The sequence below is a fragment of the Chroicocephalus ridibundus genome, chromosome 1 (assembly GCF_963924245.1).
Source record: "Chroicocephalus ridibundus chromosome 1, bChrRid1.1, whole genome shotgun sequence".
Lineage (NCBI taxonomy): Eukaryota > Metazoa > Chordata > Aves > Charadriiformes > Laridae > Chroicocephalus > Chroicocephalus ridibundus.
The window spans coordinates 132,421,535-132,432,716 of record NC_086284.1 but is presented as its reverse complement, the minus strand read 5'-3'; the positions used below and the strand labels follow the sequence as shown (position 1 = coordinate 132,432,716).

Here is an 11,182-nt window from a genome sequence, read left to right as displayed (position 1 = left end):
GCAGGACAGATGTATCGCTTGAGCTGCAGTCAGGCTTGGTAGGACAGCCAAGTGGAAGAAGCAACGGACATAGTTTTCCACCTCTCACTGCCCAATGTAACAGAGATTAGGAGTAAGGCCCAACACAGGTAATGCCATTGAACAGCCAGTTTAAAGAAAATGTATTTAAGCAAGTAACAATTACCCGAAGTGTTAAAGAACTAATTGGTCTCAATAAAAGCAAAGAACAGCCTTTGCTAACACAGAGCCTTTCCTAATCTCCTCATAAATTTCCTTAAGGCCTTATCAACTACTTATTGCACTTTCAATGTTTGCACCTCCTTTTTCTCTCTTCAGTCTGGTTGGGACCTCAGTGTGAGCTGCCTTTGTTTGTTTGCAGGAGGTTGTTCACAGCTTTGAGAACTGAACGAGATGTGGGCCAATCTCTGAGACACTGGCACAGCCTGAAATAAATAGAGAAATGAAACATGTTGGTGAGAGAGAAAGGTTTGTGGATGAAACTTGGAAGGCCCCCCTCCTCTGAAACATTGTCTAGTCTTGTATGACCAATGTGGGGATAGGTTGGTACTTCAACAGCTCGCTCACAGGAGCCCTACTCCCCAATGCCATCTTCAGCCTTGAGCTTAGGCCCTGGGCTTCCCACACAAGAAGGCTTAGAAACAAGAAAAAAAAGGTTCCTTATAACAAGCTGAGCAGGGAGCCACCTCACCCAGCCGTAAGTGAAGGGCAGACAGAAATGACCCAGGGGTTGCTGTGTGTCAAGTGACTGGAGGTGGAGATTTGCATTGCCATTTCATTTGGTCAAATCTGGGTGGAATTTCACAGCCCTGCCAAAAAGGTCCCAACCTGCTACTCTTGCCAAATTCAGTGCCCTTTTTCCATGTAACGAAGTGTGAGAGCCTCCTGGAAAAAAAACAAACAACCTTGTAGGAATCTTCACTAGTTGAAAAAGTAATCCAAAAAAACCAGCCTATTAGGAAATGCCCAACAGGATTTCAGTTCCAGTCTTGCAGTCAGTGTTGCTATCCACTTGAGTTGAGGGTTGCTAGAGCATGAAAATCTTTAAAACACGATTTGAAGTGGGACCTTTTGCTGATGTCTGAATACTTCTGCACTGGATCTGCATGTCGTACTCGTTCCTGTGTGAAACTGGAGTTTGCACTGGGCTGCGCGAATTTACTTTTCAGTGAGGGGGGCAAACGTGACAGCTACAGAAACGTAGAATGAGGAACAACAGTAAAAGCTTGGAGGAGACATGGAGGCTCTTAATGCATGTGGGATGCAGAGATTGGAACCTGCACCAACAGACTGTATTATCTAATACACAGAGAAAAATTCTGCATCCATTTTTTCCAAAATTTTCATGCAGAAAAAGAATTGGTTGCCTTTTGCCCTGGTAAACAATTAAATACTGAAAAAAATATGCTACAATTCCCAGCAAAACAGAAATTCCAAGTTTTGCTCAGCTCTGCTTAGCAGTTTTGTATGTCTTTAATTGGGTCAGAAAGCTGCTTTAACCTACTTCCTCCTTGCAAGCTTCATTGTTATGGCACCTGAAATGCCAAGTAGTTTCACAGGAAGCAAAGAATCACCTTAAATATAGCAATTAGAACCAGCACAGATCACATGGATTCCCTTTTTGTGACCCATCCACCAGACTTCTGATATTAGATGGCTTGCATGCAGAGACCTCAGGTATCACCAATTACAAACAAGGGGCAAAATGCTTACCAGCTAAGGCCATCGACAAACGAAACTCATCCTGCAAAATTCTCAAAACGTCTTGAAGACCTTCTTCACCCTGCTCCAACAAAGAAAGCAGTCAGGGTAAAAAGAGCACTGGCACTGAGCAGTGCTGCAGGATGCTTGCACTGTGAGAGCTGGGACAGTCCCTGAACTCCGTGCCAATTCCAGTCCCTCATACAGATGAATGATTAAAATGATATGATGGATGTGCTCAGTTCATCACAGATTAATTTAGATGCTTTTCCTTTTGTGATACATCTGAACAGGGAAAGAAAACAAAGTTGTTTTTCACTTCTGACATTTTCTAGTTGGTTTTTTTTTTCCTTAGCTTTCAGTTAACCTCCACCAATGGGCTTGTTTTAAAATGTCAGGCTTTACAATGCTGACAGTATTTTATGAAGTAATGAGAGTTTTATATATGGTACAGCTTTAAAAACTTTTGTTTACTGAGATACCAGACTGAATCTTTAAAAATAGTACACTCTGTGTTTTCCTCCGAGCAAGTCACACCAAGATGCTCAAAATCCAATAAAATGTACATATGATTTTGATCTTACAGTAAAATATTGGAGGATTTTTTTTCTTTTTTTCTCTTAAATTTTATTTTTGTTTCTTGCAATAAGGAATGGTTTGGGTGCAGACAATGTCAGTGCCTGTTCATGCCCTTCCTCTTTTGTACGCTAGGGTAATGCTACTGAGATACAGCTTTAGGAATACTTTATGGAATACAGTACCAAAGCACAGCTGAACTCAAAAAATCCCATCTCCTTTCTGTTTGCATTGTGGAAAAAAATGCAGGCAGCCCACAGCAACACCCTTTTCATGTTAGGCCCTTTTCCTCTGTTTGTTGGCAACAGAAATAGTCCCGCCAACCCTTCCAGGTTTCTCAGAAGATTCAGATGATTTCTTGCTTAAAGCCTAACTACTGGAATCCACAGCAATAACACCACTGGACACTAGTCTCATTAAAAAATAGGAAATGTTTGAAGACCGTAAAATTATTTTTTTTTTCTTCTAGAGAAAAGCATGGAAGCTCCAATCCAGAGGATAAAATGCAAAAATTTAGCAAAGCAAACAACTGGTATAATTACATTTTAATTTTAATTATGTTAACCTTCTGCATCAGGGGCCTGATTCATGACTCTGGATCATAGAAATATGCTAGTATTCAAGAAGCAGCAAAGCTGCGACTGAGATAATAGTAGCACGCTCAGGCACATACAGGACACGGTTGTGCTCAGTCTTGCCCAAAATGTTTCAGACATCAGCGGGATGGAGTTCTATATGTATTTCTCAAGAATTCATAACACCGCTGTGAAACTGCCGTATCAAAACCATATATTTTTTGCAGGTAAGCTGTCAGCAAATCAAATTGTCAGACTCATCTTTGTAGCAAATAAGCCCTTTTCCAATTTTCAAAAGCACTGTTGGTCCTGAGTCCTACACTATTTTAGCACCAAACTGCAACACGAAGAAATCAGGTCCCACAAAACAATGGTTTCAGCTTCAAAATCATGTTTGAAATCATAAAATTCAGCGGCATTTTTAAATCAAAGAGAAAAAGGTCTGGTTTTGATTCAATTTGGGGTGTTTCCACTTGAAATTCAGCAAAAGAAGCAAACAAAATAAATGGGTAAGATTCTTCAGTGCTGAAAACTGTCTCTATGACTTTTAAATAACAACAACACAGTGCTGGAGAGTATGAGAAGTAGACATACAAACTCAAAGCTCCTTACTCACCTTGTAAGCCAGACCCCATAAAGCCGGTCTTCCAATAAAGACGCATTTTGCTCCCAGTGCCAGTGCTTTTAATACGTCACTTCCTTTTCGTATTCCACCATCCAAATACACTTCAACTCTGCCTTGTACTGCCTCCGCAACCTCAACCAGAGCATCGATCTGCAAAGAAGCAGCCACTCTTGAGGCTCACCTTGAGGTCAGCTTTAGATTCCAAGAGAAAGAGGGGATATTCCAGAGACAGGCAGGGATGCAATGCTTTAGTGGCATAGCTTCTCAAAATGAAAAGGGACAATGCATCACAAATAGCACAGCACCGAACGCTGCAGAATAAAGTGCAGCTCCTTGTTCTGTTTGCCAGATAGTTAATGCCATTTTCCAGTGCTCTGCTTATGCTGATATTCTTTGCTAGCACTTCTAATAAGTGAAAAAAGTAAAATTTTCACTTGCTTTCTGAAAGGTTTTAAAAATAAATTTCAATGGAAATAATTGTCATTAATATCTTACTTTCATTTGAGACAATGGTCAATGATACAAAAATTTGTAAAAAAGGCTGATGTCAGACTTCGCCCTGCTACTGTCCAATTTGCCTAAACTTGCATTTCAAACTAATCCTGGTGACCACCTGTCGAAAGCCTCCTCAGACCCCCTGAAGCACCTATGAAGGATTTCATTTGCTATGTAGTACAGGCAACGTACCATTTCCTCCGGGCTAACTCTCCTGATTCCCTAAGGTCTTTCCTGTAGAGCACAGCGCAGTGCCAGGGTGGTAGTGCAGGGCAGCAACACGCAGAGATGCTGGCTCTGGTCCCAAAGGCAGCGTAACCGGTGGCAGGACATTGCACTAGACCTAACTAACTCTCCTTCACGGCAAACCCAAAGGTCTCTTTTTCTGCAGTCTCTTATACTCTTTTGCCTTCTCTTCATCTTTTTTAAGTAGAGCAGCTATAAGTAAGATTACTAAGTAGATTTTTCCAATTGGTCATATTTTTTTTTCAGAATTTCAGGCTGAAATTTTCCAGAAATAGCTCAGCAAGAGCAGGGACAATAGCTTCTGCTGCCAGGCTTGGTACCAGGGGAGCAGCAGAGCTGAACTAGGTATCTGCTGGTTTGTCCGTGCATGTAAAGAAACTTTTAAGGTAGAAGAGCGGTTTAATGCTGATGCCATTTCCATTATTATGTTATTTAGTATTTAGATGTATTTTTTTAAATCATTATTCTCAGCCTCAACATAGAATAGAAGAGAATTCCCTGTTGCCTATTTGTATTTTACAAAGGAAAACAGAGAAAAGAGAGTCCATAGGATACTATGCAATGCAGAACTGTAAAAGAAGAACAATTTGAAAAACTGACAGAAGCCAAATTAAACCAGTGAAATATACATACGTCCAAACAACCCACAATTTCTTTGTACAGATTAAAAAGCGGGGGAGTTTTTCTCCAGATAAATTATCCTTTTTCTGGCTCATGAAAGTCAATAAATTCCCATTTAGTCTTGTGTCTGTAAATACGCAAGCAGACCTCTCACTAAATCTAGCTGCATTGTTTGTGCATGTTTTGGCAGATGTGAACAATGAGAATACATTATGCTCTCATTTGTACATTTTTGGTTCCAGAGCTTTGTTTTATTTTTGCTGCAGTGCGCAAAGAGTACGTGTGCACTGCACCAGCTAATGAAGACGTAGGCAGAAAACTTTTACTCGCTTAGGCCAGTACTTTATTTGCAGTTATGTGGGTTCAGTGCTGCTTACAGAACCCTTCCAAGAAGCTGAGAAAATACTTGAGTGGGTAGCCCATGCCAAGGCATGCATCTTACCAGTTTAAAGCTAAAGTACATCTGCACACATCCACGGCCATGCAACGAACACATGAGTCCACCAGAAACATACATACAAAGACGAGCATGGAGATACCAAGGTTAGCGCAAACGTGCATAGAATAAACACTCATGGGACATCTGTCTTCTCACTTACAGTGGCAGGTCCTCCATCCAGTTGCCTTCCGCCGTGATTGGATACAATAATTCCCTGAACTCCATGCCTCACTGCCAGCTCTGCATCTTCTTTCGTCAAGATGCCTTTGATGATGATGGGCAGGTGGGTCAGGCTCCGCAGCCAGTAGATATCATTCCAGGTGACCGAAGGATCCAAGCTGTTGGGTGGCAGTCCGTACTCGGAACAGTCACCTCCCTACAGCCATGGGACAGAAGGAAACCTCATCTGAGCAGTGACAATACAAAGGCCCCTTTGAGGTCTCTCCCTGCTCTTGAACAGATTAATTAAACTTGCCAAAAGACATGTTCATCAGCTCCGGAAACCATGTGTCTCCGGAGGAGAATAATTACAATGGGGATGGAGATCACTGTCTCTAGGGAAGCTGGACTGAAAGTTTGAAGCCAGAACCCAGGCTGGCAGGAGGTCAAGCCAGGACTCTGCAGAACCAGAAGGGGAGAAGATACGCCCTGGGTACAGCAGATGCCAAAGCAGCAGTTACCCGGTGGTTTTGTCTCATGTGGTACACGCCAGCGCAGGGAATGAAAGGACAGGCTCATTTTACAAACCTCAAAGGCTCCTTCCAAGTTCTTCAGTTTCATGTGGGGAGGAAGGCGGAAACCATTGCGGACATCGTCGCGTCTTTTGCCCGTGTAGGGCAGATCCGCGGTGAGGACAAGGCCCTGGAAACCCAAGGCCTCCGCCCGTTGGACCAGCTGCTGGGAAACCGCCCTGTTGCGGTGGATGTAGAGCTGGAACCACCGGAGGCCGCCGGGGGCGGCCGCGGAGATCTCCTCCAGCGTGCAGGTGGAGTACGTGCTGGCGATGTAACAGGTGTTCATTGCTTTGGCCGCTTCAGGAGGTATTGGAAAATAATCAGAATCAAGGTCATTTCAACGGTCCTGCCAGACACTGGGTACAAAATTTTTTTTTATACAGTTTGCAGACAACATCTGAACTCCTGTGAGTAATATCCTACCAAACACAGCGCTCTGCCAATTGGCAAATACGCTCTCAGGGTTAAAAATGGCTATATTTACCATGCACTGTTGTAGGATCATGGTTAAGAAAGCAGGAAAGGGAGAGGTGGTCCTCTCATTTTGCAACTTTTTTTTTTTTTAACAGGAACTATATGACTATGTTCTTGCAGGAATATGCTGCCAAGTGCACACAGTGTACACAGGAACACACAGGAAAAAAGATATTTCCAAGGGTCAGGTCTCCAAACCCACCACAGGATTTGGGAAGAGAGGTTATGCTTTTCTCCAAGGGAGACACTGTTCTTGCCAGTAACAAGGAATTTACAGGCTGAGTCCCATCCACCACTTCTATGTCCTAACTAGAGCCCACAGCACTGAGGACCTGTGCAGACCCTGGTGTACACCAGAAATGTGTCCACTATCTCTGCCTAAAGTTTGCAGCAGCCCCCCCAGGGCTGATCTCATAATAGTGGCTGAGAGAAATACAGCAATGCCTATACGGCTTCCCATGCACTCTGCATCACCAGACCCAAGTAGGTCATCCACAAAAAGGGGTGTCAGAAAGCGGGAAAGGGGTTTGCCTCTTCAAGCCTGAAGATTCTGCTCAGTCACACTTCAGGTCATCTTAACAGCCTCTTGAGGCTTTTCCGCAGGCCCATTTTTGCTACAGAGCAACAAGGCAGAAGAGTACCTCTGGCTGTGCTTTTCTCTCCATCAGGCCATGCTAGCTGGTGGAAGCCAGTAGGGGCGATTCCTACAGGGAAGCTGATTTCAGTCCCCAGGAGCTTAGTCCTAATGTCCATCATGGATACATCCCGCAGCATCCGTGGCCGGAAACGAATTCTGTAAAGCAAAAAAACCCCTTCAGGATGGTGGCTGTCCAGTGGCTTTTCTGAGGTTTCATGGAAGTCAGGTCTTCATTTACCTATTGCAATGCAGGAAGCTGAACCAATAAAGAAAACAGCATATAACAAAGGCTCTTTGTCCTTTCTGTTCCCTTTTAGAGGTCAATTCAGCCAGCAGTTCAGCCACTTCCACTTTTCATTAATCTCATACTCCTGCTTACTGGCCACAGAACATAATTTCTGCATTTCCCACTTCAGCTAAGCATCTCCTCCCACTGTCAATACCACAGATTCCTTCTACTTGCAGCCCAGTCCCAGGTCGTTGCCTTCCACTCCACCGTTTGTATGTCTGTCCCCACTGTACATTGTGCCTGGCTTTACTGTCTGCAGCATGTTCCCCAAATCCCATACTAGAATCACAGAATCATAGAACTGCCCAGGTTGGAAGGGACCTTTCAGATCATCTAGTCCAACCATCAACCTAACTCTGACAAAACCCATCACTTATCTAAACCATATCTCTAAGCGCTATGCCTACACGTCTTTTAAATACCTCCAGGGATGGTGCCTCAACCACTTCCCTGGGCAGCCTGTTCCAATGTTTGATAACCCTTTCAGTGTAAAAATCTTTCCGAATATCCAGTCTAAACCTCCCCTGGTGCCGCTTGAGGCCATTTCCTCTTGTCCTACCTCCTGTTACCTGGGAGAAGAGACTGACCCCCACCTCTCTACAACCTCCTTTCAGGTAGTTGTAGAGAGCGATAAGGTCTCCCCTCAGACTCCTTTTCTCCGGGCTAAACAACCCCAGCTCCCTCAGCCGCTCCTTGTAAGACTTATTCTCACATCTCATTCTATTATAGCCACTCATCCTCTTTCCTGTCATACCATACCATACCATACCATACCATACCATACCATACCATATCATATCATACCATACCACCACACCACACCATACCCTACCCTATCCTACCCTCCCATTTGCCTGGACCTTCAGCATCCCTTATGCCTCATGCGTCATATTCAGGCTAGCATCAGAGCATACAGCATTTGTCATTTAGGTAAGTGCATTTTGCTTGGGGACCACCTTGAAAGGGCAAGGTGTGAGGGATCGTTGCTTGCTTGTGAGGTCCAAACGCTTGCACAAAAACATAGTTTAAAATCTTCCAATACCACACTCCTGATTTCCTCCTTACATTACCTTTTATATGCCAGGATGTTTTCATCTCGAGTGCTACAGTCATCCGCCCCAGCTGCAAAAAAATCCCAGGCAATCTTGGGTAAATACTTTTTAGCATAAGCTTCAAAGTCTGAAAGACACACCATAGCCATTGCTGAGAGAGGCTCTGGGAACCTTGAAGAAAAGAATAACACAGAGCAGAAATTAAATCCCTGAACTGCCATTCTCTCTTCCGAGGGCTCTAATGTCACTTAATGCAAACCTTGGACCCATCTGTCTTGTAGAGAGAGGTTCTCTCAGTCTATCTTGCCATTCATCCTCTCTCCTAGTATGAGGAAAACTTGCAGCCATAAGAGCAGGAAGAAGCTTGCATCGCTGTGCCTCTCTTTATTCTGTCTTAAACAGAAGTCTGAAGAGGACATTTTAGGTCCTCTGCTATTTTAAGACACGGCAATTGTGTAATTCTGTCATAAATTCCATTTTAAAAACTAGCAGGGTTATTTGTTCCAGTAATTCTCCTCAAAGTTTGTCCCAAAACATCATTTGCTGGATTACCCCTTAGGACGGCTCCCTGACTGAACAATTAGTTATGGAGCGCAGTGACTAAATTCAAGCTCATAAAATCTGGAAGCAAGTAAACACGGAGTCTACATCTAACCTGCTCCAGCATGAACGCATTGTAAAACTATGTCCAGACTCGGAGTGCAAGCCACTGTCAAGGCCAGCGCTGCAGAAAAACAAAGTATTTTCTTCAGATCTTCATTTCTCTTTTGTAACAAATATCTTCTGCGTGTTTGCATTACATACTGTAGCACTGATAGATGCTAAAAAAGGAGCACAGAAAATTTGGACAAACTACGAGAAAACACTGGCAAAAAGCAAATTCCACAATGTGAAACATGATTCTAAGAACTACCCTCAATCTTTCAGGGAACAGAAGTGACGTTGTGTGACCCAGATGTCTAATCAAACCAACATAAATGCTGCCTAGCGAGTGTCCGCACTTACATGCTTTTCAACCAGCCAGGACTGAAAACTATGCAAATTAATGTTTTAGCAAGCCATGCCCGTGCACAAGAAAACATGTACAAAACACAGACAAAATCAATTTACTGAATCATTTTTTTTGCAATTACTTCCACAGCTCTGATTAAAATAGGCATTTTGCAAGGTATATGAAAGCATAAACTTTTAAACCACATGTGGCTTGGGTCTAATTTTTCTACAAATGTACATGAGAATTAAATATCCTAGTTTTCGGGATTAGCCAGATTGGCAGGGGTTGCAAGCTTCACCAAAACCAGCCCCCTGTGCCCAGTGTTGTACACTTCTGACGCGGATAAACACGCAGGTTACGGACACGGATCCAACCTGTCAAACTGCAGCCGTGGGTATGTCTCACTGGCTGGGGTGCCTGTGTATACACTTGAAAATTAGGACTCACAATTCTCTGCTAGGAAAGAGCCCAGGATGAGGGGCTCATTGGAAGACGGAGAAGAAATGTGACTGATTTCTTCAGAATTGTTTTGACTCCTCCGACAGGCGTTAGGTAGCAGGTAGTAAAAGTATCCCAAGCCTTCTCTGTATGCCTTCAAGACATCAAGTGCTGCTGATAGCACAAGTCCTCATATATCATATGTTGTGATAAACTGTAAACCACTTATCAAGACTTCTGCTTTTCCAACTGTTAGAAAGGTCAAAGCAAGGACAAAAAGACAAACCAACTCCTCTCATGGCAGAATAGACGGGAATTTCAAACAAGCCAGGCCCAGTCCTCATTGTCTCCCAGTTCAGAACCTCAGTTCAGACTTACTTTGGGTTTCGGGGAGAGCTGCAGGAGGTGAGATCCTCTCCTTCAAGTTCACCTGCAAACAAGATATAGAGGAGGTTTATTTCACTGATTAGCTGCTGTTTTTTATGGAGTCAATAAGCAACCACCAGAGATTAATGCTCAATCCTGCAGTAAACTTTGTACTGTTTGTATAACACTAACTTTGTTTTGCTATCAGGTGATTAAAAGTTCCTTCCAAAAACATGCATCCCCTTGTCAGCAGCACGATTGCTTGGTTCACAGCATGGGCTCTGTGCTCTTCGGCAGTGGCTGGAGGCTGTGCATTCACTTAGGGAAGCAACAGCATTTCAGGGGGTTCGACTGAATCTCTAAATTATTGATAACTTGCTGCTGAATGTGCTGCAAATTCCACCAAAATGATGATCCACAGACAGTGTGATTTGTTACAGCCCACAGCCACAGGGCCTTGAATCTTCACCACCACACGTGGGAAATGTTTTTTGCTTCCTATCGTACATGAAGAAGTGAAGTACCTTTTGTCTTCTGCCATTTTTAGAGGGCTATGAGTGCTCTCGTGGTCCGGCTGCTTTCCAACTGGGCTCGCAGATTCCCTCCTTTGGCTCCCCACCCAGTCATCTCCCAGGAGTACCATGGGTCCTCTCCCTTTCTTGTGCTTGGAGCTGGTGAGACTTCTCTGTGCTTCCCTCTGTCTCCTCTGCTAAGCATTACAAACCAGGACTGAGGTGCCAACAGATTTATGATATTGACTTAAATTTGTGAGATATGAAAAGTAAACACCCGACAGTCTTATTTGTAACTTGGTTTTTTAAGCCTTTAAGGTTCATGTTTTCAATTTGCCCATGCAAGCAAGAGAGCTTAAAACTTTAATTTTTACTAACTAAAAATTTTTC

At 43.5% G+C, this 11,182-nt stretch overlaps 1 protein-coding gene across 3 annotated transcripts; it reads right to left on the bottom strand.

The window, feature by feature from the left end:
- Window positions 1–153: 153 nt before the first annotated feature.
- On the bottom strand, window positions 154–10,429 carry HAO2 (hydroxyacid oxidase 2). Of its 3 annotated transcripts, none has more exons than XM_063353378.1 (8): window positions 10,293–10,429; window positions 8,501–8,653; window positions 7,146–7,297; window positions 6,044–6,327; window positions 5,457–5,672; window positions 3,487–3,645; window positions 1,732–1,801; window positions 157–443 (listed from the first exon to the last, which is right to left on the bottom strand). In XM_063353378.1, exons 2-8 carry the CDS (start codon window positions 8,629–8,631, stop codon window positions 388–390), a joined length of 1,068 nt encoding a protein of 355 aa, XP_063209448.1. In that variant the 5' UTR covers window positions 8,632–8,653; window positions 10,293–10,429; the 3' UTR covers window positions 157–387. The 3 variants fall into 3 exon arrangements, with proteins under 3 accessions (XP_063209468.1, XP_063209448.1, XP_063209458.1); XM_063353388.1 differs by having other exon boundaries at window positions 159–443; window positions 8,501–8,552; window positions 10,293–10,378; XM_063353398.1 differs by lacking the exon at window positions 10,293–10,429 and having other exon boundaries at window positions 154–443; window positions 8,501–8,651.
- Window positions 10,430–11,182: the final 753 nt, after the last annotated feature.